We start from the raw sequence: 25,992 nt of genomic DNA, 5'->3' as shown, positions 1-25,992 counted from the left end.
AGCGAGCGCGCCCCAAGCCCCGCCCACGCGCCCCTAGCCCCGCCTCAGCCCCGCCCACGCGTCCCAGCCCCGCCCACGCGCTCCAGCCCCGCCCACGCGCCCCCAGCCCCGCCCACGCGCCCCTAACCCCGCCCACAGCCCCGCCCACGCGCCCCTAGCCCCGCCTACAGCCCCGCCCATGCGCGCATCGCCCCGAACACGCGTCCCCAGCCCCGCCCACGCCCCTCCAGCCCCGCCTACACATCCAGAACCCCGCTCAGTCCCGCCTATGCGGCCCGAGCTCCGCCCCTCCACAAGCCCCTCCCACGCACCCCCGGCCCCGCCCAACGCATCCCAGCCCCGCCCCTATCCCCGCCCACGCACTCCCAGCCCCGCCCACGCAGTGACACCACGTCCACTCGACATTGCGGAATAATTGAATGGTGGGGCTCCGTTTTCTTTAAAAAAATCCGTGATTTCCATGAGGATTATTTACAGCTCGTCATGTCATTTTCTGCTGTGACACGCTTGTAATCCAGCACTGTGTGGAGGTGAGGGTTTGTGGGTTCGAACGAATGTACAGCAAGTGGACTAATGGCCATCTGTACGGGGATCGAGTGTTGCCCCCTTGCGCGTGGGTTCTCTCCGAGTGTTCCGGTTTTCTCGCACGTGTATAAACTCTCATCATTAATTGGCTAAAAACGTACTTTTTTTAATCCCTATGCAGGACCCTCCTGAAAACGACGACTACGACTCATTGTGGCTTTCCAGGATGAATAAGTAAATTATTATACTAATTATTATTACTAGTCTCGACCACCGACCGTCTCCCCACGTGCATTCCCACCGTACTGGGTCCCAGCACGAGAACGGTCCCAGGGCACAGGATCGTAGCTTCACCTCTGGGATTGGGGCTTGTCGTCATGCAGACTTGTAAAAGGTTTCAGTTTGGTGTTTTAACATCTTAAACTTATTATCAGATATATGGATGTCTACGAAAAAGAACTGCATAGCTCATCGGATTCCTCCTCCAATCTAAATCTAAATCAAGATTCCGATTACAACAAAGGGGACTGTACCAGTGTCCCCTGCCCCGCTACAGCCGCCGTTACTCGTTTATCCGGTTCAGAATTAACCAAACTCGCCTCGGGCTTTAGCTGCACTGACGCTGCAGTGGAATTTTTTTCTATTTGTCTCTGTGTGTCTCTGTCTCTCTATGCAGGGTGTCCGGGAGACCGTGCACGCGACTGGGCCCTCTTTAAATCCGCTGCGAAGCGTTGTTCAGAAGAGCAACTTTTTCAATCTCGCTTGCAACACCGTGGGCCCCCCTTCCACGGGCAGTTCGGAGGGAGCGTTGCTGAGATAATCTGTCTAGACGTTTGGGTCGCCAATCGAGAGTATCTATGAGCCCCCGGTGGTGGACACAGTGGTAACGCTTGAGCCTCAGCAATAAACATATGGGTTCGATTCCAGACTTCGGTTGCCTGCGTGTAGCTTGTACGTTTTCCCCTGTTGCAGGAAAGTCTTAACAGACTTGTGGGGGCAAGTGCTCTTAGCGAGCACAAATGAAGGCCGACACGGCACACGGGGGGTGGGTGGCGAGCACCACACCCGGCTGCCTTTGTTGTTTATACACCACACTAGTTACTAATGTGATGTTTATACACCACACTAGTTACTAATGTGTTGTTTATACACCACACTAGTTACTAACTTGTTGTTTATACACCACACTAGTTACTAATGTGTTGTTTATATACCACACTAGCTACTAATTTGAGGTTGAGTCAACCTCGGGGATGCCCACAACCAGTTCAGATGATTGGTCCTGGCCGTGAGTGGGAATCGAACTCGGGTCGCCGAACTCGGGTCGAAGGGCAGCACGCTGACCGCTGCACCACCGCTCCCCACCAAAACGAACACACACGTTGTACAATGTAGCTGGTGTTGGTCAAACATCCCAATGCAACATGTGACTGCAATTTACTCATTTGAGATTTTATTCGGCAAGTATGTGCACGCTTGACATTTAGTCATTTAAAAGTGATCATGGAGTCTGGCATGTAACAAGAATCACAAAACCGCAATACATTTTTAATACGTATTTCTATATCTGTTTACGTCACACTGTTGTCAATGCCCAGCATGTTCACCGTCGCGAGGTTGCATAGTAATATCACGATGGAAGTCTTCGTTTTCAAAGTTTAGTTAATAAAACAAGTTAGAAAAGTGTAAAAAATAAAACATACATACAAAACGTTCGTTTAACATTCTGGCTCGTGCTTTACTATTGCATTCAAAACATTGAACTACGGTACTCCCGAGTGGTTAAGAGTTCAAGACAACGCGTCGAGCGAATGAAGGACGAAACAACGTCCGCCCACCTCCCGTCGCGTGTCGTCATAGACACACGGCGCCCTCGTGTTGCAGGAGGAGACGAGAGAGAAGGGTGAAACCACCGGCTCATGACCTCTGCGAGTTCATCGCTGCAAGTCCCCAACGCTTCTTCCCGCTTCAGTCTTCCCTCGAGTGAATTTACGCTCCCAACGTCCCGAACACACAGTTTGGTCATTCACAAACACTGCAAGGTTCCACAAATGTAACAGTTAATGTATAAATAAAAAACAGTATACGTACAGTATACGTCTGGTGTCAAAGGATCAAATTTCCAACCAAGCAAGGCTGAGTACTGATGAGACGCTAAACACCAACACGGGTCCAGAGTTTGCTTGCGTTGAACAAATGGCCTCTTGCTTTCTCACCTGCTAAAAAAAAAAAACTGGGAACGTGAAACTATGTCACAATTGTTCGGGGCGTTTTTTCAATTTGAGCTTTGAGTGCAGCACTCTTTAAAATATGCACATGCAAGACTGGCACACAATCCCACATGTCCATGTAAATTACCAGAATTGTGTAAATAATCGAGATATATACCTGAACTCAAAATTTCGCGTGACTGGGGGTCGCATGCTTCGATTTACTGCCTCACCCAGTTAAATAAAGGCCTCATTTTTCACGACTAAAATTACCCACGAACCAAATTTTGGTCACGTCTCCTTCACGCTAAAAACGTTTTCCACGCGGCTTCATATTGAAAAATCACGAGTGGTATCTACGAGCGTGCGAATGTGACGTTTTCAAGAGAAGAATGACAAAACACTGAGTTGCAATGGCGTTTCAAGTAGTCACAGTGGTGCCCAGTGGAACTGCATTGGCCCTCTGAATTATTCTGGAGGTATTTGTACAGTCTGTTCTCCTGTAACGCGCAGTTTTCATAAAGCGAATTGGATATAATGCGATGAATGTATTTAGGGAACACATTTTTTATAATGTGGATGCGAATTGGATATAACGCAATCAAGCGAATGGAACTACGTCGCGCGAGTAGGAATAAGCAATTGTACGGCTGCCTCGGCATAACGTTGCACAAGGCGGGATGCTGCTGGATGCTTCTAGATGCTACCCACGCACCTCAGTCTTTGTTCAGCCGGCGTACGCATCTCACGTGTTATCGTGGACTGTGCTTTATATTATTTATCATAACGCGATTTTTCCGGAACGCGGTGTTCTTCAGGAACGCAACTACTACTGCGTTATAGGAGAACAAGACTGTACTTTGTAAAATAAGACAACACAGACTTGGACAGAACAATAGTGGTGAAAAACATGACACTTCATAAGTCTACTTTATGTAACGGTAAACCGTTTTAACTTAAAAAACACTCGTTTAAAATGTCATGTTTTTCAACAGTGTCACGGATACGCTTAATTAAAATCAGGAAGTTGTAATTTTAGCCGACGCCCATGACGAACTCATCATCAAGCTCAGCGGTAAGAGACTCAACATGTTCAGCAATAACACTTCGGCCGTAAACGTTACATATTCAACAGGTGACATTTTGGGCTCGTGGCCCTTTCTTCAGAGAGAATGAAGCTAAGCAGATTTGAGACTGGATAGTGCCTGGATGGGTGACGGTCATGCACAATAGGCGCCATCGGCTGCTGCACGGCTATGTAATGGGCAGCAAAGGGCAGTAGAGTAAAACATATTGTTGTAATGTACTTCTATGCATCCACATCTATGATCCCTGCATCACCAACCCACACTGACCGGTGATAAGTATGGTAAAAAAAAACTCCACCCTGCAGTGTGGGGAGGGCCTTGGATTTACGTGCGTACATTCACCCTGGCATGCCTAATGAGTGGAAGTTTGCCAGTTCAAATCCTCATCGTGGTAAACTCAGCCTATCATTTTTCTCGGGTCAACACATTAAGAATCTCTTTGCGGGCAATCAACAGTGGTTGTCCCCTGAATAGGCTGGTCCCTGCCACAGGAATGTGAAATTCTCACACTGTCGCTAAGGTCATCAATAAATTAGCGTTACAGAATACTCCCTGAAGATGCGGATTTTTTTACGTGAATCCAATCAATGGCCATCGTAATTGCGCAATTAATTTTAACAATGTTAAGATGAAATGCGAGTCAAATACAAAATACAAATGTCGTCTTTGTCTTTTGGTATTTTATAGCGCTTTGTTAAGTGACAATCTGGGTGGCTGTTATCGAGTAACCCCCAGTCTCCCGACTAAAATGCACTCCGCACAGCTGCTCGCTGAACCCCACTCGCGACGATGACGGCTGCGGAGCGCGGACCTCTATAGTTTGATTTCAAGGCTTAAGTACAGGTGTCCATCAGGGGCACGTCGTCACCCTGCTTATTGTTGCTCTGGATCGCCCACTGCTGAAGCCGGCTGTAAAAAGGGTAAGCCTTGTTGTTTTGGAAGCTGTGGCACAGCCCCGTGATCTTTTCCCACTTGTCCCCGGGCAGCTGATTCAGGTTCTGCTCGCTCTCCACGGGCAGGCCCTTCTCCTCCGTGCGGAGAAAGCCAAAGAAGCGGCGCACGTTGTTGGCCGCGACGCTTCGGGCATGCACCTCGGAGGTCTGCTCAAAGAGCCGGGCCTCGTGGTCCAGGTACTGCGACAGGTAGGTGGCCTGCAGGTGGCCCATGGGAGAGATGCACGCTGTTCCGGCCAAAAGAACAACACACAGTTATTAGCGAGCGGTGGCGGCGGTAAACACTCGTGCCTCACGGAACGCCTCCCTTAGGTTCGATCCCCGACTAGGGCACTTTTTTGGGTTTTCCGATTTCTTCCCATAGCTAAAACAACCCCCATACAATGCACCTAGGTATTGGCCAAATATAACCAGCAAATTACTCAATTGGGGATTGCACAGAGCAATACTTGGCAGGACCCTCCTGAAATGTCGTTGGACTCAGCGAGGGCTCTCCTGGGTAACAGGCGAAATAACATAGATTGACGTTTAGTCTTACGATTAACACTACGAAGAGTTGCAGAAAAATACATAAAGCGTCATGTTCATGTGCTTAACGGGCACGGCCACAGAAAGCTATGCACACCCCGATCACACAGTCTGTCTCGTCTCCTTATGTTGACCAATGCCAGGAGTCGGCAATGTCACAGCTGAGAAAAGAAATATTTATTTCCTGTGGTGACAAAAGGCATTAAACAACTCACATTTTAAAAAGCAGGCAAGCCAGCACATGCTACATGTAAAGTAGAATGCATCTCACGCCACATCATCACTTCCTTCTGCTCCTGTCCACAGCCGTTAACCAAGTGTATGTTATATGGTACGTATGTTGAACTTCTTTCGAACCGTACGTAGCCAACCGTGCTTATCGGAGGTGCGGGGGAACAACAAACAATGGATCTCTATGTGAGTCAATGGGTCTCTGTGTGAGTCTATGGGTCTCTGTGCGAGTCTATGTATTATGTTGAACTTTTTTCGCACAGTACGTAGCCAACCATGCTTATCGAAGGTGCGGGGGAAGGGCAAAAACTATGAGTCGCTGTGCGATTTTGTGGGTCTCTGTGCGAGTCTATGTATGTATGTAGAACTTTATTTCCCACCGTACATAGCCAATCGTACTAATCGGAAGTGGAATCCAGTCCTCCAAGCTCTGCTCTTACAGCAGTGCTTTTCAAACCTTTCCGGTATGGTGCCTACAAATCAAGTCCACTTGACCCCTCTAGGACCAAAGAGAGGTCACTTGAAGGGATCTCAGAGGTAGCTCTGCGATATCCGCTACTGTAGGCTGTTTTCCGACACGAAGGGTCGCACTTCCCCATGAGGTTCCCAAACGGATTGCTTTACAATCGAGAAACAATTGGGGAAAAAAGACAATCAGGAGTTTCGCTTCCTGGTTTGCCACACTTATGACACGCACCAGGCGGTTGTTTTTTTAAGTGACGACCTGCAGAAAGAATGAGCCTTTAACCAAATCACCCGCAGTGCACCCGATCTTATCAGATGTCACTCGCCCAGCATGGCTGAGCATAGCTGGTGCAGGGAAGGGTGGTCAGTCACCATGCAGGCCAGATAATCAGAGGCGACATCGCGGGTAGTAGGCCGGCAGTGTGGACTGCAATTCTATGCTCCCATGGTGTCTGTGCATGGCGAAGTATGGTTGAACAACCCTCATCCAAGTGCCTTGCTGGGCTCACTCATTTTATTTGTAAACTTATAACACTTTAAGTAAATGTGTTAGGTTATTGCTATGGGGCCATTTTTTCCAGTATCAAAATGATGAAAAAAGAATAGGTTTTAGCCTTTCCAGCAATAATGCAGGTGTTAAGATGTTCAACCACCAAACACCAATTGCAAGGCATCAAGTTTGCATTGACCACACATGCTTGTGGTAAAACATGCAAACAAATATGCTTTCATAATGTATGCATGGTCTTTGAAACGTATTGGCCTACACAAGAGACAGCCTCGTGTATGGGCTTGTCTGACCAGTGTTAGACCAGAGAACGCCAAAACACGAACTGCAATGCAAATATAAAAGCGTTAATAGCTCGGGTTGAACAGATATATCTGTGGAGCCATTTTTTTGCGGGTATCAAGATGATGAAAAAATCAAAGGCTTTTACCCTTTCTGGAAACAATACAGGAGGTGTTAAGATGTTCAAACACCAAACAGACACCTCTTTACAAGGCATCAAGTCCGCACTTTTTTTTTTATCAAATGTCTTTGGCGTTAATTCCTTGTCAACTTAATTTCACATGAATAATGATGCATGGATTAAATTATTTGCAGGATGCCAGACATCCCCCAGAGGTTTGATCTGGCATCCAGAGGTTTGACTGGACATGTTATTACTGCGAGTTGGCGATTTTCAGTGATCCCTCGAATTACGAACGTTCAGTTTCAGAAATTGTATCTTATTTTATACCTACGTGACTTTACCAAAAGAACCAAAGAGTATGGATTCCTGCAGTCACGAAAGCTTCAAATCAAGATTGAATTGATAAATTGTGGACACTTTTCGAAATGAACGAAATCGAAGTTCTGCTCGAACGAAATTTCACGACGGCCACGCGCGCCGTGAGATCGTCAAACAAGATGCTCACCTCGGACACACATGCTGAAGAAGAGGATGAGTCCTGCGCTCCCAATCAAGATCCAGCCCATGAGCTACAACCAGACACAGCAGCAGCACAATCGTGTCAAACCAGCGAATCAAAGCACAATTCCTCGTGGCTCCCACGTGCAGGTAACAATATAAGCAAGCGATGCACACAGCATTCACATTCAGCACTAAAATGGAGGCGCTCACTATAATCGTACCACTATTGGTTCAGAAATGCTGATATGTACTGTATGCATGTTGAACTTCGTTCGCACCGTACGTAGCCAACCGTGCTAAACGGAGGTACTGAAAAACATATTCAGCAGATTTTCAATTATCCGCGTGCGGTTTATCCAATTTGCACATCTGATATTTTCATATAAATTAATAACTCATGGATTTTTCCTTAAGCCCAAATTAATAATCTAAACACAGTTATACACTGTTTTTCTTGGAAATGTGTATTACAAGTCAGGTGCTTAAACTGAACAAATATGTGCTCCGGTTCACCAGAAATCCACGTGACCGCCTCTACAGTACAGGAGTTAGCGTGGCTCTGATGTCCACTTAGTGGGTAGAGTCTTCTGCACGGGAGCAGGAAAGTGTCATCACTGAGCATGCGCATAATCAATTGCTCGATTCTTTACTTCAAATTTTAGTTTAGTTGATTAACAAACTCAATTTTCTTAACTTAAACATAATGTATACCTAATATTCGTGTTTTTTGGCATAGAGATCCGTGGAAAATGTATATTTTGGGATTATCCGTGATTTTGAATTATCCACGACCGTCCTCCCGGTCATTAACGTGGATAATGGAATCTACTGTATGTGTAGGAAAGAGATGGAATGACACGTATACTGTATTTATGTCAGTAGTACTGCTAACTACGACTGTTACTTACTGTAATTTGCTGACCCCGTCCCGACTGGACATCTGTGCAAAAGAGCTTCACAGCTCATCGGATTCCTCCTCCAGACTAAATAAATAAACTGATGTGTATTTGTGTTTATTTGGATAATAATGATAAAAGGTTACAACCACCTGTATTAATTTTTCAAAAGAATGTGATATTGCTGGCCATCACGCCTTACTGTCAAGGATCAAGCTAAGCTTCTGGCATCGGCTGGGAATCGCCATGCGGGTTTTGACACCACGCAGAGGGAACGCAATGATGCCAGGCATGGACAACATGTTTTAACAAGCCCAAGGGCCTAGGGCAAGTATTCTGCTTAATAGACACCACCTTAGCGGTTCCAATTTCTTGATGCAGCCAACAACAATGAATTAATTATATGATTTGATAATCGTTTGAAATGCGCGTGTTATCGACAGCAAATCGCTTTTGACAGCCATGTAAATACATCAGTGGGGGTAAAGTTTTTCTACCTGATGTGGTACCAGTTTCTGTTCTGGCCCAAGGACTAACCAATTCTCAACCCCCACCACCCCGCCATGCAATGAGGTCACAATTCAAGAACACATTTTGTGGACATTTTCACGCACACAATAAGACACGTTCATTTTGCGTTTAAGACTTGATGCGCCTAGATTTTTTTCTAAAACAGTTTTTCTCGCAACAGTTTGTCTTGTCAAGCAAACACAACAAAAATACCAACAATTTAGGAAAATCTTGATCTGCATTTTTATTCCGACTTCCTGAATCGTATCCGAATGGATGCTTCACGTAGTCTCAGGCGAAACTTAGCCAACTGATACATTTCGTTGTGAGAAATGTTCAACTCACCGGTAGGAGGTGAAACAACAGCAATAAGTGGCCTATTACACACTCGAATACGTGGCAATTTAATGTTTGTTTGGCAGTGTTGGGTGGTGAAAAGTCTTAACAAAGATGTTGCTGGGCTACACAGCCTAACAAAACATTTAACTCCGAATCTTGGTGCTGGCTGCGAAAATGTAAGTTAGGTAGTCCTCTACTTACGATGGAGATGCGTTACAACGACCCCATCGTAAGTCAAAAATATCGTAAGTCGAAGATGGCCTAGCCTACCCAGGAGTCTTTATCACTATTCTTTAGCAAAACAGAGCAATTTACAGTACCGTACTGTATAAACTATATACTGTATGCATTTATTAATTACAATACTGTATTGCACAGTAAAATGTAAAGTAAAAACAAGGTAAATTATAGCCTACCTATATGAACTGCAATTTAATAGAAAGTTTTTTCAGGAAACAATCCTATCTGCATCACACAAGGCGGGAGATGCGTACATCCCGGCAGCGCCCCAACGTACAGCATCGTATCTCGTACGCTGCTGCGTTTGCCTGCCGCGCGAAATTTAAAATATTTTACAATTTTGTCGTATAGTTATCGTAAGATCGAAATATCGTAAGTCGGACCATTGTAACTTGGGGACAATCTGTATAAAGTGTAAAGTTATAGTCTACATAAAACAGGAATGTGACTGGCGCATACGACGTGGTTTGCTTAGCCTATTATAAATCGGTCGCTTAGATTAACATATCCCATCCCGCGTTTTAAATCCAACCAGATATCAGATTAGACGCCATTATGATCTAATATTTTTATTTCACCAAGTAAGGCCCACTGAGCTACGTAGCTCTTTTTCGGAAGCGACCTGGCCACAAATGATAGCTCAACGAAGTGGCTTATCACGTGGACATTTATAGCAGCCAAATACTCGAAACGCATGTTTCTGCATGTGGAAGGAAAACCCGGAGGACCCAGAGAACACAAGACTCCAAATAACACGATATCTCTAACGGTTTGGCGTAAAAATGTTTTGGTTCTATAACAATCATTCAAGCAAAAAAAAGTTAATTTTGATAGTCTTTTTTAATAATCACATCTGCGTGCCAGGTTACCACACAGGGCAAGGCCGTAGCCATGGAGTCAACATTGGGGGGGACCAAATCTTTCTGGGGGTCTGGGGATCCCCCCCTAGAAAAAAAAAATCTAAATTTGAAAACGAATTTCCTACCTAAAATAAAAAAAATCACTAACACATAGGATGGACTTTTTATTGATTTTTTACAATAAAGTCTAATAGTGTATTGTATTACACTGCTGTTCTTTTCTTTGTTACCTTTTCTTGTTTCATTGTATGTAATGGCAGAGATTATGGATTAATAAAGCACAACCACGCCAGAAGCTCGCTACAACAGTGGGGGAGGGGGGGGATAACACGCGGCCCAGGTACGCATCGTGGGTCCGTGGTCTGTGCTCCCCACGCGGAACGCCACGATGTCTGCAGCTGCTGCTGCACTCTGCGACTTGAACTCGCAACCCTCCTAACGACCGCTCGACCACGGAACCACTCGCGTCACTCTGGAAAGCGTGGGAACACAGACGGTGCAAAATGACACACACACACCTCGTAGTGGCACGGTTGGCTACGTGTGGTGTGAAAGAAGTTCAACATACATACGCACACACTATGGCTGTGTGTGTAGAGTTTTCTAAGATAGTTTTGTGAACGGTGCGTGCCAGTCAACTGCTGGATGGTGGCCTCTTGACGCCCGATCGTTCCATGGGGATTGTTTGGCAGCTATTCGTGACAACGAATTTACTATGAATAGCCTCAACTTGCACCAAGAGAGACCTTCCCCGAAAGGATGTTCCCTGGTTATCATTGCCAGGTTATCAATGCTTGGTTATCAATGCCAAGTTATCATCGCCAGATTATCATTGCCAGGTTATAAATACCAGAGCATCATTGCCAGGTTATCATTGCCAAGTTATCATCGCCAGATTATCATTTCCAGGTTATCAATACCAGATCATTGCCAGGTTATCATCGCCAGGTTATCATTTCCAGGTTATCAATACTAAGTTATCATTTCCAGATTATTATTGTTGCCAGGTTATAATTGCCAGGTTATCCGGTCATCGCTGTCAGGATACGAGGCAGTTATCGCTCTGCACGCACTACGAGCAGGAGGGATCCGTTTCGGTGGAAAGGGAGGACCTGGCTTGCGATGTCGAGATGAGGGAGACGTCGAGAGGAGGGAGACGTCGAGAGACGTGGTTATGATCGAGATGAGTTGTGGTCTCTGAGTTGTAGTCTCTGAGTTGTAGTCTCAGTCCACGTGGGAGTGCCCGATGTCTACAAAGGGACACGGGAAGCTGCCACGTGAAGCCCACGAGCGCGCCAGAAACCCGCCACTGGATTTCCGTGCCATCCACAGTGACCCACAACAAGGCGCCAGGCTGCCACCGCCACCTGTCTCGCTTTGCCTCTCCTTTAACCTCCGACCACGGAGAAGCGCTGGAACTCTCTCTTCGTCTCATGCGAAGCGTTCATCAAACTCCCCAATCAGTCAACGACCGCTGTGGGGACTGCGCTCCTCCATCGGAGGAACAGCAAGCAACACGACACTCAACTCTCTCTCCTGAAGCCCTCTCGTCGTGGCAGACCTCGACATTGACTTGTTGCCGATGCCATCGTCATCATCCCTGCATCATTTGGCGTTTTGCGGTGACGGATTCGGTGATGGATCTGGGGGGAACGCCACCGCGGGGATACAAGTACATCGGTTGTTGTTGTTGTTTACCATCATCATCATGGTCATAACGGGTGGTTACCTGGGACTCGTACTTGAGTTGCCTGAGCATCGCGTCCCGAGAGAATCCCGGGGCCAGGTTCAGTCCGAGTGGCTCCCCCTTGCAGGGCACTGCGGCCAAGTCGTGGCGCGGCGCGTCGCGGCTTGGAGTGACCGCCACGCCGCCGCCGCCGCGCACGAACTCCCCGGGACTCCTGAACTCGCTGGCGGCGCACACGTAGAAGTCGCCCGACAGCAGCGAGACGGCGATCCACGTGAGCGGTGCCACGGCAGCGCGGGTCGCCACGCCGAGCAGGGCGCCGAGCAGGGCGCAGAGCGGCGTGGGCGCGGAGCCGCGGCCGCGGCGGCAGCAGTCGCCCAGCAGCAGCCACGCGGTGGGGTTGAGCGCCCAGCCGAGCGCGAGCAGCAGCAGGGCGGGCACCCCGATGGCGACCACCCCGTACGCGTAGTTGGCGGTGACGGCGCAGGGGCAGTTGTAGGCGAGCAGCGAGAAGAGCTGCTGCCCGCCCAACGTCGTGAGCGCGATGCCGCCGTTCACCAGCGAGATGCTGTTCGCGCGCAGGAACTGCGCCAGGCTGTTCATCTTGTCCATGGCGACGGGCGGAGAGCTGACCGGAGACCAGTTCCCTGCGACCAATTCACCGTCACCAGCGAACTCCCTGCGACCAATTCTCCGCTCCCAGCTCCCCGCGACCACTAGCCACTCCCTCGCTGCCCCCCTCTCTCTCCCCGGGGCGGGCAAGCGCAGGAAGCGCCTCCTTCACCAAGTGGCGAGTTTCCTTCTCACCGCGTTCCTCATTGCGGAGGAACAGCGCCCTGCTCACACGGATCCTCGGAGATGCATAGCAAAGACAAAGATCCCCGCACCTCCGTGTAGCCTCAACAGGCTGTTGGGGCAAGTGCTGCTAGCGAGCACCCTCTGAGGGTCGACGCGGCGCACGAGGGGGGGGGGGGTGGCCAGCGCCACGCCCCTCCGCCTTTGTCTCCCCGGCGCTGGCGATGTTTACTACACACCGCACCAGCTACTCGATCGAGGCCGAGTCGCATGTATGTATGGTGAACTTCTTTCGCACCGTATACAGCCAGCCGTGCTGATATACACACACAAATACCATAAACATGCACATTTCTCATACAGTACAACATACGAAGATTCCCCGTATTCCCTTAACAGACTGTTGGGGCAAGTACTGTAAGCGATCACCTATGAACCAGGTACTCATTTGAGGCAGAGTCGACCTAGGAGAGGCCCAGAACCTGCTCAGGGTTCGCCACTGGTGTTGGCCGTGAGCGGGAATCGAATTCCGGTCGCCGGGTTCGGAGCGCAGCGCGCGGCACCGCCAACCCACGCAGCTGCATCACTCTGTGAGCGCGGCTCCATCGTCGACACAGGTCCAGTCTGATCCGAGACCGTTCAGACGATGCCCTCCTGCAAGGTCGTGTGACTGATGCGTCAACTACAAATACTTCGTCGGGTTTGTCACGGCAGCGGGTTTGGGGTCATTGTCTGTCAGGGTCACGGCGGGTTTGGGGGCATTGTCTTGTCAGGGTCACGGCGGGGGATTTGGGGGCATTGTCTGTCAGGGTCACGACAACCGCGGGCCACGCTCAGACGCCGCCCCACGTCCAGGCAGAGGCGGCATTCTCTCGTTGTTCAGCGTTTTGAGTTTTTCTTAATCCTCCTTACTGACCACTGGAACAAAATTTTGTTGTGGCGAGAGGGGCACCGCGGTAGGGAGATGTTATTTCACTCGCCTGGTATGCAGGAAATCGTGGGTTCGATCCCGACCCTGACGCCTGCTGTATGTTTGGAGTTTGCGTGTCTCTCTCTCCCTGTGATTGCGTGGATTTTTCTCCGGGTCCTCCTGGTTTTCCCTCCACATTTATAATGAACGTCACGCATTACGAGTATCGATTTTGGCTGCTATACATTTCCACCCGAGAAGTCACTTTGTTGGGCTATCATTTGAGGCCAGGTCGCTTCTGAAAAAGAGCTGTATATAGCTCTGTGGGCTTTATCTGGTGAATGAAATACTGCAAGTTGTAATACTCGGGGCATGACTGTAATTTACCATCCCGCTGGACTTCCATTGTCCGCCCACAGGTGGCACAACCAACCCGAGACCGCCTGCGCCCCCCTCTCCACTCAGATTAACCCGAAACCGTCTCGCGCTCGGGCGGAATCCGATGCCGAACGACAGAGGACTTCCCAGAGAGGTGGGGGGGGGGAGCTTCATCGGGCTCGGCACGGGCTACAGAAGAGGTGGAATGATGTGTTAAACAGAAGGGTGTGGAGTTGACTGGACTTTGCCGATGGGCTGGTGTCGAGGTCGGCCTCTGTGGAGAAGGACGCTGCGGGGGAGTCGGAGGCAGTCGCACTCCAGCACACAGAGGGTAGGAGAATGACGCTCACAACAACGAGCAGAGAGCAACTGGGTAGCTAAAACGAAGAGTTGGCACAATGGGGAGCACAGGTGGTGCATCTGTCAGTCATCTCAAGTCAGTCAACCCATGGCACCTCGGTCTGTTCCATAACCTTCCAGCGGGTTTTCGACACCTCAATTAGCCTCAAAAGTGCACCTAGCATGGCACAAGCGCCGTGGTGACGTGAACGGCGTTTGCTGTTGGGGGGGGGGGGGTTGATGGATCATACAAATGTGACAGTCCCCTCCCGTGGGAGTCAAGGTGCCATACTCTGACTGGCTTGCCAGTGTGTACGAGATATTGCTGCTGCTGCTGCTGCCGCCTCCCACACAGGGTGTTTCTACCGGTCCGCCAATTTAGTCCCACGTGTAAAACTCATTAATTGGCCGTTGATAGCGTGGCTCATCGCCTGGCTGCTGCCTTCTCGCTTGTCCGTGGTTGCTCCGAGTTACCACCTCGCCATGGCGGCGAGCAGGGACGTGTGGTCAGGGGAGGCAGAGCCTCGTCTGTCATACTCCAATGAAAACAGCTGTTACGAAAAGTAAAAACAAAATCTAATGAAATCAATATTAAGATTTTTCCACTGATCTGTATTGTAAATGTCATTTCTGTACGATTCCAATCATTTTTTATCGTCAAAATCGCCAAATTTGCGGAGCTCCGCTGCAAATACAGGAAGAGACGAGGTGAGGCAGCGACGAGCTCAGCCTCCCCTAGGATTGCGCAACCCCTCAGTAACTAGGTGGAGCGCGGGCAATCAGCGCGTGCCTGTTACTATCTCAGTATGTCACCAATGTAATGTTTGTAGACTCCTTCATTTAATGTCCTCGCCTTCCATACTCCAGGTAACTTATTTCACGTATGTGTATAAAGATATTTAGGCTCGCTGGTCTCGTCATGAAACTGCAATGAAAAAGCACGAGGGGAGGCAGCTATCACATCTGCCTGAGGGGGACGTGTCTAACACGCCCCACACGGAGGACACGCCCTCCGTCAGGCCACGCCCACCTCAGTGTGTGAATCTGGCTCTGACACTAGCCAGTGCCTCCCCAGCCATGGACCTCACCGCACGTCACTGGTGGTGAGATGTTAACCAACCTCACCTGGAATACAGTTCGTGGGTTCGATCCAGACTCTGATGCCGACTGTATATTTTGAATTTGCATGTCTCTCTCCCCGTAGTCGTGGATTTTTCTCCGGGCCCTCCGGTTTTTACCTCTACATTTAGAATCAACATCACGCGTTTAGAATATTTGGCCACTTCGTTGAGCTATTATTTGTGGCCAGGTCACTTCTGAAAAAGAGCGATATAGTTCAGTAGGCCTTACTTGGTAAAATAAAAATAGTTTATAATGTCTTTAAGAGTGAGCGAAGTTATTACTGAATTACCATTTGGTGTTAGGAAAAACATGTATACATATTTAACATGTTTAAATGATTAAAACTTAAAAAAATGATCACAAGAAAGCGCGACCCCCGGATTCGTGTTCTATTTGCACGCATGTTTTTTCACCCTCTGTCACGTTCACGATTTTAGGTTCCATATAACTACTTAAAAAAAACTGAAATGATCAACAATTATTTTGTGATAGTGCCTGTGTAATCAGACAGAGCAAGCCCACAGTCAAACACCCAAACTGAACAATCGGTGGCAGGGATTTAAAATTCTTCCAAGTTCCTAGTTTAAACGTTTACATTATGCCCAAAACATGGTTTTGGTTTTAAAAGCCCATATATCGTTTCTAAGCCACTCATGATTTGATACATTTGCATATTCGACTTATGAACTTTCAGAGATAGGAACCTGGCCGTATGTCCAGTTGCTTTTTTGGACCGCGAGTCGTAAGTTAAATCACAGCGCAATAGATGGCGGTGGTTGTTCAGTGTCATTACCCAGCATTCCCAGAATTTCTGCCCAGGCCTTTCTGCCCAGGCCAGGCAGAACATAAAGAACCAGTGGCATCTATAGTTGCAGGAGATTATACAACTTTTAAAGCCATTCTCAGTGTTTAGTGTACACGCCGTACATGCTTGGAATCGACAGGAGTAAATTTGAACAAATCGACTTACGAACAGACCTCTGGAACCTAACTTGTTCGTAAGTCGAGGAGTCTCTGTATATGCGTGTAATTGTCAAAACTGAACGTTCTAAAACGGGGTTTTTGCTACTTCCACATTCTTGATGGAGACACCTCCGTGTCAGTAGTTTTTCATTAGTGTGCAAACATTTACAAAACTGATGTAGGTTGTAATCACAAACACTATTTATATCTCACTTTTTTATTTTACATTATTTAACAGTGCGATAATTGGAGAACATTTTTTTATCCAAACATAAAATGACTTCAATTCCCGCACTCGAGTGGCTGGATAAGCCTGGGCGCTGTGCTCACTACAGCAAGTCGCTAACTCAAAGGGAAGTAACCAAAAGATCTGGTTAGGTATCGTAGATCCGAAGATATTAAACGTTAAAGATTTTAAAGAATATACACGGACAACAGGGCAAGTTGAATAACAGTGTGTAAAAACATTGCGTGATACTGGAGTATAGTGGAACCCTGTTTATGGTCACATTCCTTCTGCTTTGTCGCACGTCTCATATTTCACAAAACAAAATCCGTGGCCATCACAAAGCATCTCACCACGGTGACGTCGAGAGGCCGTGCACTCAGTGGCCTCTGAACAAAACAAAAGAGGCAGAGTCAAGTGTCACAGGCGCAAGAGGGAAGGGAAAGATTTGATCCTGGACTCGGACACCTTAGGCAAGGTCGTTAATGGCTGAGGAGGGAGTCTGTGATGATGTTTTTTACTCTGCGAATTAAGTTTTCAAACAGTGCTCATCACCTCTAAATAAAACGATGCACGCTTCAACCCTTTTAAATGCATATAAATGTCACGAATGTGAGAATGACTGCTAGGATCATTTTAACCATCATCGCCGAGTTAGAGCGATGATCATGAATTACAAATGTGCACGCGATCACTCTCTCATTGGAGGCCTCAAGCCGGGAGGGAGGATTACAGTCTGTTCTCTTGTAACGCCTTTTCAAAACGCAAATTGGATATAACACAATGAATGTACGAGGAAACATTTTTTATAACGCGGACGCGAATTATATATAAAGCGATGGAGCGAACGGAACGTCGCACGAATAGAAATAAGCGGTCGCATGGCTGCCTCGGCATAGCATCGCACAAGGCGGGATGCTGTTGGATGCTTTCAGATGCTACACATGCGGCTCAGTCTTTGTTCAGCCTGCGTACGTATCTCACGTGTTATCGCGGACAGTTTTTACCATATTACATATTATTTACTTTCACGCGATTTTTCCACAACGCGGTGCTGTTCAGGAACGCAACTACTGCATTATAGGAGAACGGACTGTATTGCTTGAATAGGAGCGAGGAGAGGGCATGGAATACGAGTCTCTGGTCTGACCCAACACAACACACATCTTTGTGCAATCTGAGATTCCTCAAATCCACAATCGATTATCAACGAGGAGCCCTGCTGCCACGAGGCATGCGACCGTTTCTCCAAACTGTGTTTGTAACGCAGCTCCCACGTTGTGAACCACACGTCCCAATTCCTTGTTGTCAATATGTACTGTGTGTATGTACAACTTCTCTCGCACCACTGTACGTAGCCAACCGTGCTCATCGGAGGTGCGGGGGGAAGGACAACAAACTAAACACAAAAATCAGTTGTAAAGAAATGTGTTCGATCTAGATTTAAAGGTGCATAGGTCCAGCGGCTTCTTAATATCGGAAGGGAGAACGTTCCAAACGGCCACAGAAGTGCATCTGAACGCACGCAATGCGGTAACCGTCTTTAATATGCAAGCTTGCCCTCCTTTATTTACAATTTCCAAGACATTTTTATATTTCCTTAGTGGACTCTGAAGCAGTTGATTGGCAGGCTTCATTTGGTGGGTCTGTCAGCACAGTATTCATGGCAAACACATTGTGTGCCCGAATAATTCCCGAAAAGCCAGCTGACAGTATCCAAACGTGGGCATCAAGGTTGGGATTAATTCGAACCTGCAAGAAGAAAAGAACAACATTACATAGGATTTAATGAGTGAAAAGTTAACAAAATATATACTTATGGATATATACACATACAAAGACTCCAACTTTACATTTGGTAGAATAACGTGTAGAGGCAAGTATTGTATCTTTTAAAGCCAGCATGATACAAGTCTGTAGTTTGGCCACCCGTAATCTCCATTGTAATAGACATCACACCAGGCACAGATATCAATTATCAATAGTTCCAAGCGCCAAAATCAAACCTGAGTCTCTGGGGGCACAGCAATGTACACAAACAACTCCACATACATGAACGTAGAGACAAATACTCTCTGTTTATCCTCACGGAACTGAAATGTATGTCCTGACAAGCAGCCAAGAAGATGTGGCAGGAGACAAAATGTATGAAAAAATCTGATCGGCTTCAAAGAATTATAAGATATAACATCATAATGGGTGACTTCAATGCAAATATAGGTGAAAAGCAGTGATGGGAGGATGATGATTGGTAAATTTGGTATTGGAGAAGAAATGAGAGAGGAAAATGTCTATTAGGTTATGCGGCCAGAAGGGACATGAATGTGATGAACGTTTTTTCCCCCCAATGAAGTCATCTAGAAAATGGATGTAGAGGAGCCTAAATGGAGAAATTACAAATATTATTGACCGGATTCTTACAGATAAACCTCAGGTTTTCAAAGACATCTCTGTACCCTAACCAACAACACGGCAACGGTTGTAAATTCCGCCAGTGCAATTCTCTGTATGGCCTCCCCAAAGCCCTAACTGCCAAACTCAACATGATGCAAAATGCCACTGCAATACTTCTCAATCGTAAACGTGACTAGATCGTCCCAATACCCCCGATCACCTCCTCTGGCTCCCAATCCAATCTCATATCAACTTCAAGATTAGCCTCAATATTTTCAAGATCCCCCATGGACTTTATTAACTTTTTCAGTCAGTCTCATTCTACTCCCACACTCTCACACTCCGCTCTAGCAAGCAGCTCAAGCTTTCTGTTGAACCCCCCCCGCTCCCCCATTCAGTCTGCTCAGTCAGGTCACCTCCTCCCTCTGCTGGTTTGGAACTTTCACCACCAGCTGTCCGTGCTGTTGACTCACCGCTCCAGTTCCAATCCAGGCTCATTCCCCCTCACTATCACTGTTTCTTTCACTATGTAAACAAATAAAGAATAATGCTCCTATACCACCATTCTCTACAACATCTGGAGATGCATTTATATGGTATATCAACTATACTGTGTGGTTATTACACTTCCAACGTTTACAAAAATAAATCCAAGCTAACAGACAAATCAAGTCGGTTAACATCAAACATCGAATTCAAAAGGTACAAGAAGATGACTCAATCCTCTTGAGAGGCAACATGACGGAATGCATGTTGCCATGAGCAACTATGGAACAGTCAACGCTGTAGTGGACGGCACCAATCGTAGTCGGGGGCTCAGTAAAAAAATTAACAGAAAGAGCAGCCATGTAATTAAGTTTTTTTTTATTTTACCAGGTATGGCCTACTCAGCTATATAGCTCTATTTCCGAAGCGACCTGGCCACAAATTATATCTCAACAAAGTGGTTTATCACGTGGAAATTTATAACAGTCAAATACTCTAAACACATGTTGTGTTTCTAAATGTGGAGGGAAAGACTGGAGGACCTGGAGAAAAATCCACGTCACCAAGGGGAGTCTAACATGCAAACTCCAAATATGAGTCAGGGTCGGGAGAGAACCCACGACCTCCTGTATACCAGGCGAGGTAGTTAACATCTCCTAGCCACCGTGGTCCCCCAAAGTTCAAAGGTCAGAGCACCAAGCTGGTACCGTGCAAATCCTGGGTGCAGATCAGGGCCGCCGCCGTGATTGGACTCGTTTCTCTACACAAGTCCCAGAAACACATTTCTTCCAACACAGATTAAAAGAAAAAATATGCAACTGCACTTTACCAACCTCTTGATCTGTAGCTCAAGCTATCTGTACCTTTAATTTTCACCCTGTCTCGTGACCGAGCCACTGTCGGTGTCTTACCTTGTGAATGCCCGTAATGGGGAGCTTTCCTTCCAAGGTTGCGTGGTTGCTGCTTGTAAAATTCATGTTTTGAAAGGGTTCTCGGTTATTGGTATCATCAAAACACGTCTGCAGCACAAAAACACACGGCAATACGTGATTCATCTGCTTTGATTCATTACATCCTGACTTCAAAAAAGCACTTTGCACAAATATTCAGCGACAATGCATTGCTTATTGATATTAAAACAAAACGTAACATTTGTATAGGTCTGAACCCTGTCAAAATAAATGTTATTTTTTTCCATCTCTCTACCCATGTGACACCACACGTCTGCGTCTCTCTCCCTGCCTCTCTGTAGCAACCAACATTCGTGTTAATTTAGGCGATGCAGCAGAGCAGAATGTCTAAAAGTACATGGATTCGACTGTGGACATGTTTTAATGTCTCACCTCTCACGTCTCACTTATGTTTCCCACTCTCTTCCCGTTACGAGAATACCTCGCTTAGCGCAAGCCCACAGAACGCCAGTCTCGTGACAGCGCTCTTTGTCCTGGATGACATTTTTAAACTAAAATAAATGAAATCTAAATATCTACAAAGTGCCCGACGAGTGAGAACATGCAGCAGCGTCGGTCGAGGACACATAACTATGCCCCCTCACTCGCTCAGCCAATCACAGCGAAGCATGCCAAGCCACCCAGACCCCACTACCCGCGATTCTATTATCACAGTTCGTGGTCACGACTGCATTGTAAAAAAATATATCTTTTGTTATTACTGTACATTTAGCCAGGTAAGATCTCATGAGACCAGGAGTCTCAGGCTTCACCTAAAAGTGCCATACTGTCAAGATGTTAACTACCTCGCCTGGTATACAGAAGGTCGTGGGTTTGATCTTGACCCTGACGATGCCTATATATTTGAAGTTTGCATGTCTCTCTCCCCGTGATAGCGTGGATTTTTCTCTAGGTCCTCCATTTTTTCCCTCCACATTTACAATCAACGTGCGTTTAGAGTATTTGGCTGCTATACATTTCCACGTGATAAGCCACCTCGTTGAGCTATCATTTGTGGCCAGTTCGCTTCTGAAAAAATGGCTATATAACTAGTGGGCCTTACCTGGTAAAATAAAATAAATAATAAAATATTCCTCACCAGATAAATGTTGACTGAGGGCATCACTAAGACCCGGAGTGACTGCAGCAGCTCCTGCAATCTCGTCTACCACCGCTAAAACTACAAACAATTTTTTGTTATATTACCAGGTAAGGCCCACTGAGCTATATAGCTCTTTTTCAGAAGTGACTGCTGCTTTGGAGTACAGTAGAATGCACTCGTGAGTACAGTACATACTAATGATGTTAAAATACATTTTATTCTTATCTACTGTTTAACACGGAGGCCTTTCGCGGCCAATATCATCCACAAGAGGTTTTTTTGGGTTTGATCGTGTAAATAAATGTCGTTAAAACCCGCCACCACCCGACACAGCTAACTAGTAAGGGTTGTCACGTAAACAGAACATGCCAGTTCGTCACGAGTACAGCACACCAGTGTGCTGGAGAGCCAAGCCACAACATTTACAATCTGAGCACACGTTTCGCTAGTAATTACGAGCTTCAAGCGACAGCCAAATTACTAGTGCTACTAGTGACGACTGCATCATTAGCTGTGATGGAGGTTCGCTGGATCAGCCTGGGGCCGCCGGATGATGGCAGCCGGATAATCGCATGCTGGATAATCAATTATCCACTGTATTACCGATACACCAATGAAGCCCTCATATATAACAGCGTTATTTCGTATGTGGTATACAGCGGTATAATGACCCCTATTTTAGCGCCGGATTGATAGCGCCGACTTCTCCTCCAGGAACACATTTTGAGCGCCAAGCGAGGTCTGCCTGTATGGTCCGGAAGTGGAATTCGGGCCGCTGGAAGCCAGTGGAGGGATCCGAGCGCTGGGGTGATGTTTCCGTTCGTGGCTGTGAGTGAGAAGCCTGGCAACGGCATTCTGGATGGTTTGGGAGTTGTGTGGATGATGTATATGGGGAGACCATCGTGGGGTGAGTAGCAGTAACCGGCATTTGTTGAAGGCATGGATACAGATATTGTCACCTCTCTCTTATAACTCCCCTGAATAAATGTATTATCTGTTATATTTCACCCGAGTACAATTTTCTCCATTCATCTTTCTTGGAAGTGACTGCTTGGCTGCCACGCAAGGCAATGGGTGAGCAGCAGAGCCATGTGATGATGATGGATGTGCCCAGGTTCCTACCAGGTCAGTGTCATGAAACACGACTGTATACTTGGACAGGTTTCCATCCGTTGCCACCACTGTCACATTTTGCTCATTTAATGTAGAACTGGGCGGACTTGCTTCCTCCCGATGTCCTTCCTCATTGCAAGGGACGTCTTTCAGCTGGGTTGCGTACACTGGCTGTAAAGAGAGTATCACTGTAGGTTTCATCACTATTAACATTATCCAACTACGGGTGGCTAGGTAAAGCATAATTTGCTCAAATAATAAAAATTAAGCATCTCTCTTGTCAATGTTAAAATAAACCACACTGCCTTCAACAACACCAATGAATAATAGGCCAACGACTTAAAGCAAAAACCCTTCAGAGTAAAGACAGCCAAAAGCAAACATCCTTCTCTTTAGAGAATGTGGCACGCACCAAAGGGTGTCTGGAAAATTTTAATAAGGTGTTTTAAATTTGGCACGAGCATATACTTAGGAAACCCTCAATAGTTATTGCTTGTAAGAGTTTTTAACAAATAGTACGAGTTAAATTACACGAAGACGTTTTAGCTGCGAGCAGACGTGATGAATCTTACGTCTTCAGCCTTGGGTTTACGGATAACCGTAATGAGCACCAATAATAAGAGATTCAGTGTTATCAGTATTTAGCCGAAGGGACATTTGCAGCCTCCAAATTCCTATATTGGTAAATCATGCTCCTTCCAGTCACTGGTGTGGCAATCAGAAGCATAATGTTACGTGAAAAAGCTTGGGAAAAACTAGCTGCTTACAAATCTGCTGTAGTAGGGGTGCTTGATGTTGTGTGGGTTCTTCCAAAAGTTTGGAAGAATGGCGCCGATCACTTCTCCCGTGCTTTCTCCTGAAAACACCGCATTCAGCCAGTCCGAGCCCGACACACTCTGAGAAGACACGGATATAGCAAGACACTGCTTGACAACGCCTCTGGAACATTCAAAACATAAAAAAGGACCTTTACTTCCATTAAGCCATAATTACCTTGTTTCCTACCCTTAACATTGTAAATCTTCCTTCAAAAAATATCCTTAAGCAGAATATTGGTGCTGAATACAGCCACATTGGCAAATGTGATTTGTAACTTTTATCCTTAATGCGTGTATGGCGAGTTGAATTTGAATGTGCAATTGTATTGATGGGCACTGACAGGCAACTGCTGAAGACCATCATTAGCAGGAAGTGTTACTACCTAGGCCACATTGCCCGAAACGACCACAAATACCAGCTATTAAAGCAAATCCTGGAAGGAAAAATCGAAGGGAAAAAACGACCAGGACGGCCAAAAACGACATGGCTCAGTAACATCAAAACATGGCTACAATTAACAACAGCACAAACTCTACACGCCGTGCTAGACCGGGACCAATATCATCGTGAAGTCGCACACGCCGTTAGGCAGCACTAAAGAAGTATTGATGGACTACTGGGTGTTGTTTTGGTGTGGTCTGTTGTTGTTGTTTTGCTGCCTTTCCCAAGCTTGCGTTTAGTGTTGAAAAATCTGCAAGAATGTATGCACTTTTGCAATTTGTACTAGAATACTTTATGGATTTTTATTTTATTTCTTTACTTATTTTTATGTGATGAGCTTTACCTTTTTTTCTATTTTGCACTCCGATCCTGTTGTTTTATTGTTTGTTGTGGTACATTTTTGACCCCGCGCCCCTACTGGACATCTGTGAAAAAGAGCTTCATTGCTCATCGGATTCCTCCTCCTGCAGTCTCAATAAAGAGTCTGATTCTTATAGACGAAGCAAACTAGTGAACATTTACTATTCAAGAATGTTCCACCGTATGTAACTAAAGTGTACCAAAAACCAGACAGTGACTGCTTTCACCATTTCCACAGGAAAACAAATGTGGGGTTGAAGGTAAATAGCAAAAAGAACGTACAAGTGTGAGACAAAAGCGCGAACTTAGCTTTGCGAGGCGTTGATGTGGGAAAAAAAAGAGGCCTCGATGCAAAAGTTAAAACTCGTTTTCTGAGCATGTGAAATATATACGAACCCAAATCGTTCCCACTCTGGGGTTGAAGAGGTACGGTTTGTATCCCAGGAAGCCATAATCCAGGTAGTGAATGCCATTTACTCCATATCTGTAACCCAAATTCACAAAAAAAACATTGTGTTCTCAATAAATGTCCTTCGATTATAAAAAAAACAATAAGCATACCAATGATATATTATATGTTTGACATGTTGCCAGGGTTCATTATGCTAAGGTGTGTATTGTAACTTTGATCCTTACCCGAGTGTGGATAGTTAAATTTTTATGTGCCATTTTATTGAGGGACTTCTGTGTGTTGTTTTGGTGTGGGGTCTGGGATTGTTGTTGTTGTTTAGCTGCCTTGCCCAAGATTGCAATTAGTGTTCAAAAATCAGCAGTTTTATGTACTCGGTGAGTGTGTGAGGCCAGTGAGTGTGTGAGGCTAGTGAGTGTGTGAGGCCAGTAAGTGTGTGTGTTAGGCCAGTGAGTGTGTGAGTGGCCGGTGTGTGTGAGAGGACAGGGAGCGTGTGTGAGGCCAGTGTGTGTGAAGCCAGTTAGTGTGTGCGAGCCCAGCGAGCGTTGTGAACTAACGCAGCGTAGCAGTTCTCCTGCGCCACCACGACCCCGCAGCTGTGCAACAGCCACGCGACCTCTGTGTTCTGGTGGCGGCGAATCGCGCTGCTCGGCTCTTCCGCCCGTCGCACATCCCAAAACTTAATCCAACGGTCGTGGCTGGCTGTCACCAAGAAGTTTCTAAAACAATACAGCACGAGATATAACATAAAAAAACACACGCCCGTTAATAATAGTGACTACGTGTAATGTACATCACAAACAAGTTAGTTTTTGCCTTTGTGTACGTTACAACACTTTTGGGTCACTACATTATAAGGTCACACTCATTCACACAAAGTGCTTGCCACAAATGAACCACAATACCTTGCTGATCTCATCAAGCAACATATACCATCACGTGAACTCCGGTCATCCTCTCAGCACCAGCTTTTGGCCAACCATCTAACAAAGACAGTCACCGTATCGCACACTTTCAGATGTGCTTCTGCGTCCGTCCGGAATGCTCTTTCTTCCGATATTAGGACGCCATTGGAGCCGTTCACTATTAAATAATCTTGATTGACAAAACTGAGTTCTTTAAATCAGATTTTTGTGTTTATTTTGTTGTCCTTCCCTCGCACCTCCGATTAAGCACGATTTGGCTACGTGCGGTGCAAAATAAATTCAACATACATACAGACACAATGGCGAACTCTG

The 25,992-nt window shown here is 46.5% G+C and overlaps 2 protein-coding genes across 10 annotated transcripts in view; both read right to left on the bottom strand.

Moving 5' to 3' along the window:
- Positions 1–2,037: 2,037 nt before the first annotated feature.
- CALHM2 (calcium homeostasis modulator family member 2) lies at positions 2,038–12,826 on the bottom strand. 2 transcript variants are annotated; one of them, XM_078872632.1, is made up of 3 exons: positions 11,990–12,826; positions 7,420–7,483; positions 2,038–5,003 (listed from the first exon to the last, which is right to left on the bottom strand). In XM_078872632.1, the coding sequence occupies exons 1-3, from the start codon at positions 12,557–12,559 to the stop codon at positions 4,657–4,659; spliced, it is 981 nt and encodes a 326-aa protein (XP_078728758.1). In that variant the 5' UTR covers positions 12,560–12,826; the 3' UTR covers positions 2,038–4,656. The 2 variants fall into 2 exon arrangements, with proteins under 2 accessions (XP_078728758.1, XP_078728767.1); XM_078872641.1 differs by lacking the exons at positions 2,038–5,003; positions 7,420–7,483 and adding an exon at positions 10,098–10,732.
- Positions 12,827–16,646: 3,820 nt separating this feature from the next.
- Positions 16,647–25,992, bottom strand: part of GTF3C2 (general transcription factor IIIC subunit 2) — a 54,836-nt gene continuing 45,490 nt past the window's right edge. For 5 of the 8 annotated variants that reach the window (XM_078872524.1, XM_078872578.1, XM_078872515.1 and 2 more), the window contains 6 exons: positions 25,312–25,473; positions 24,742–24,829; positions 23,493–23,621; positions 22,735–22,896; positions 20,472–20,579; positions 16,648–18,432 (listed from right to left, as the gene is read on the bottom strand). In XM_078872524.1, coding sequence (XP_078728650.1) covers positions 18,271–18,432; positions 20,472–20,579; positions 22,735–22,896; positions 23,493–23,621; positions 24,742–24,829; positions 25,312–25,473 — 811 coding nt within the window. In that variant the 3' untranslated portion in view covers positions 16,648–18,270. Of the gene's footprint in view, positions 18,433–20,471; positions 20,580–22,734; positions 22,897–23,492; positions 23,622–24,741; positions 24,830–25,311; positions 25,474–25,992 lie in introns of those variants that run through there. The other 3 variants (XM_078872587.1, XR_013639579.1, XM_078872550.1) reach the window with 3 other exon arrangements.

This window comes from Lampetra fluviatilis, chromosome 2, assembly GCF_964198595.1.
Source record: "Lampetra fluviatilis chromosome 2, kcLamFluv1.1, whole genome shotgun sequence".
NCBI classification, from domain to species: domain Eukaryota; kingdom Metazoa; phylum Chordata; class Hyperoartia; order Petromyzontiformes; family Petromyzontidae; genus Lampetra; species Lampetra fluviatilis.
The sequence above is the reverse complement of the archived record's forward strand: the minus strand, read 5'-3'. Positions and strand labels throughout refer to the sequence as shown.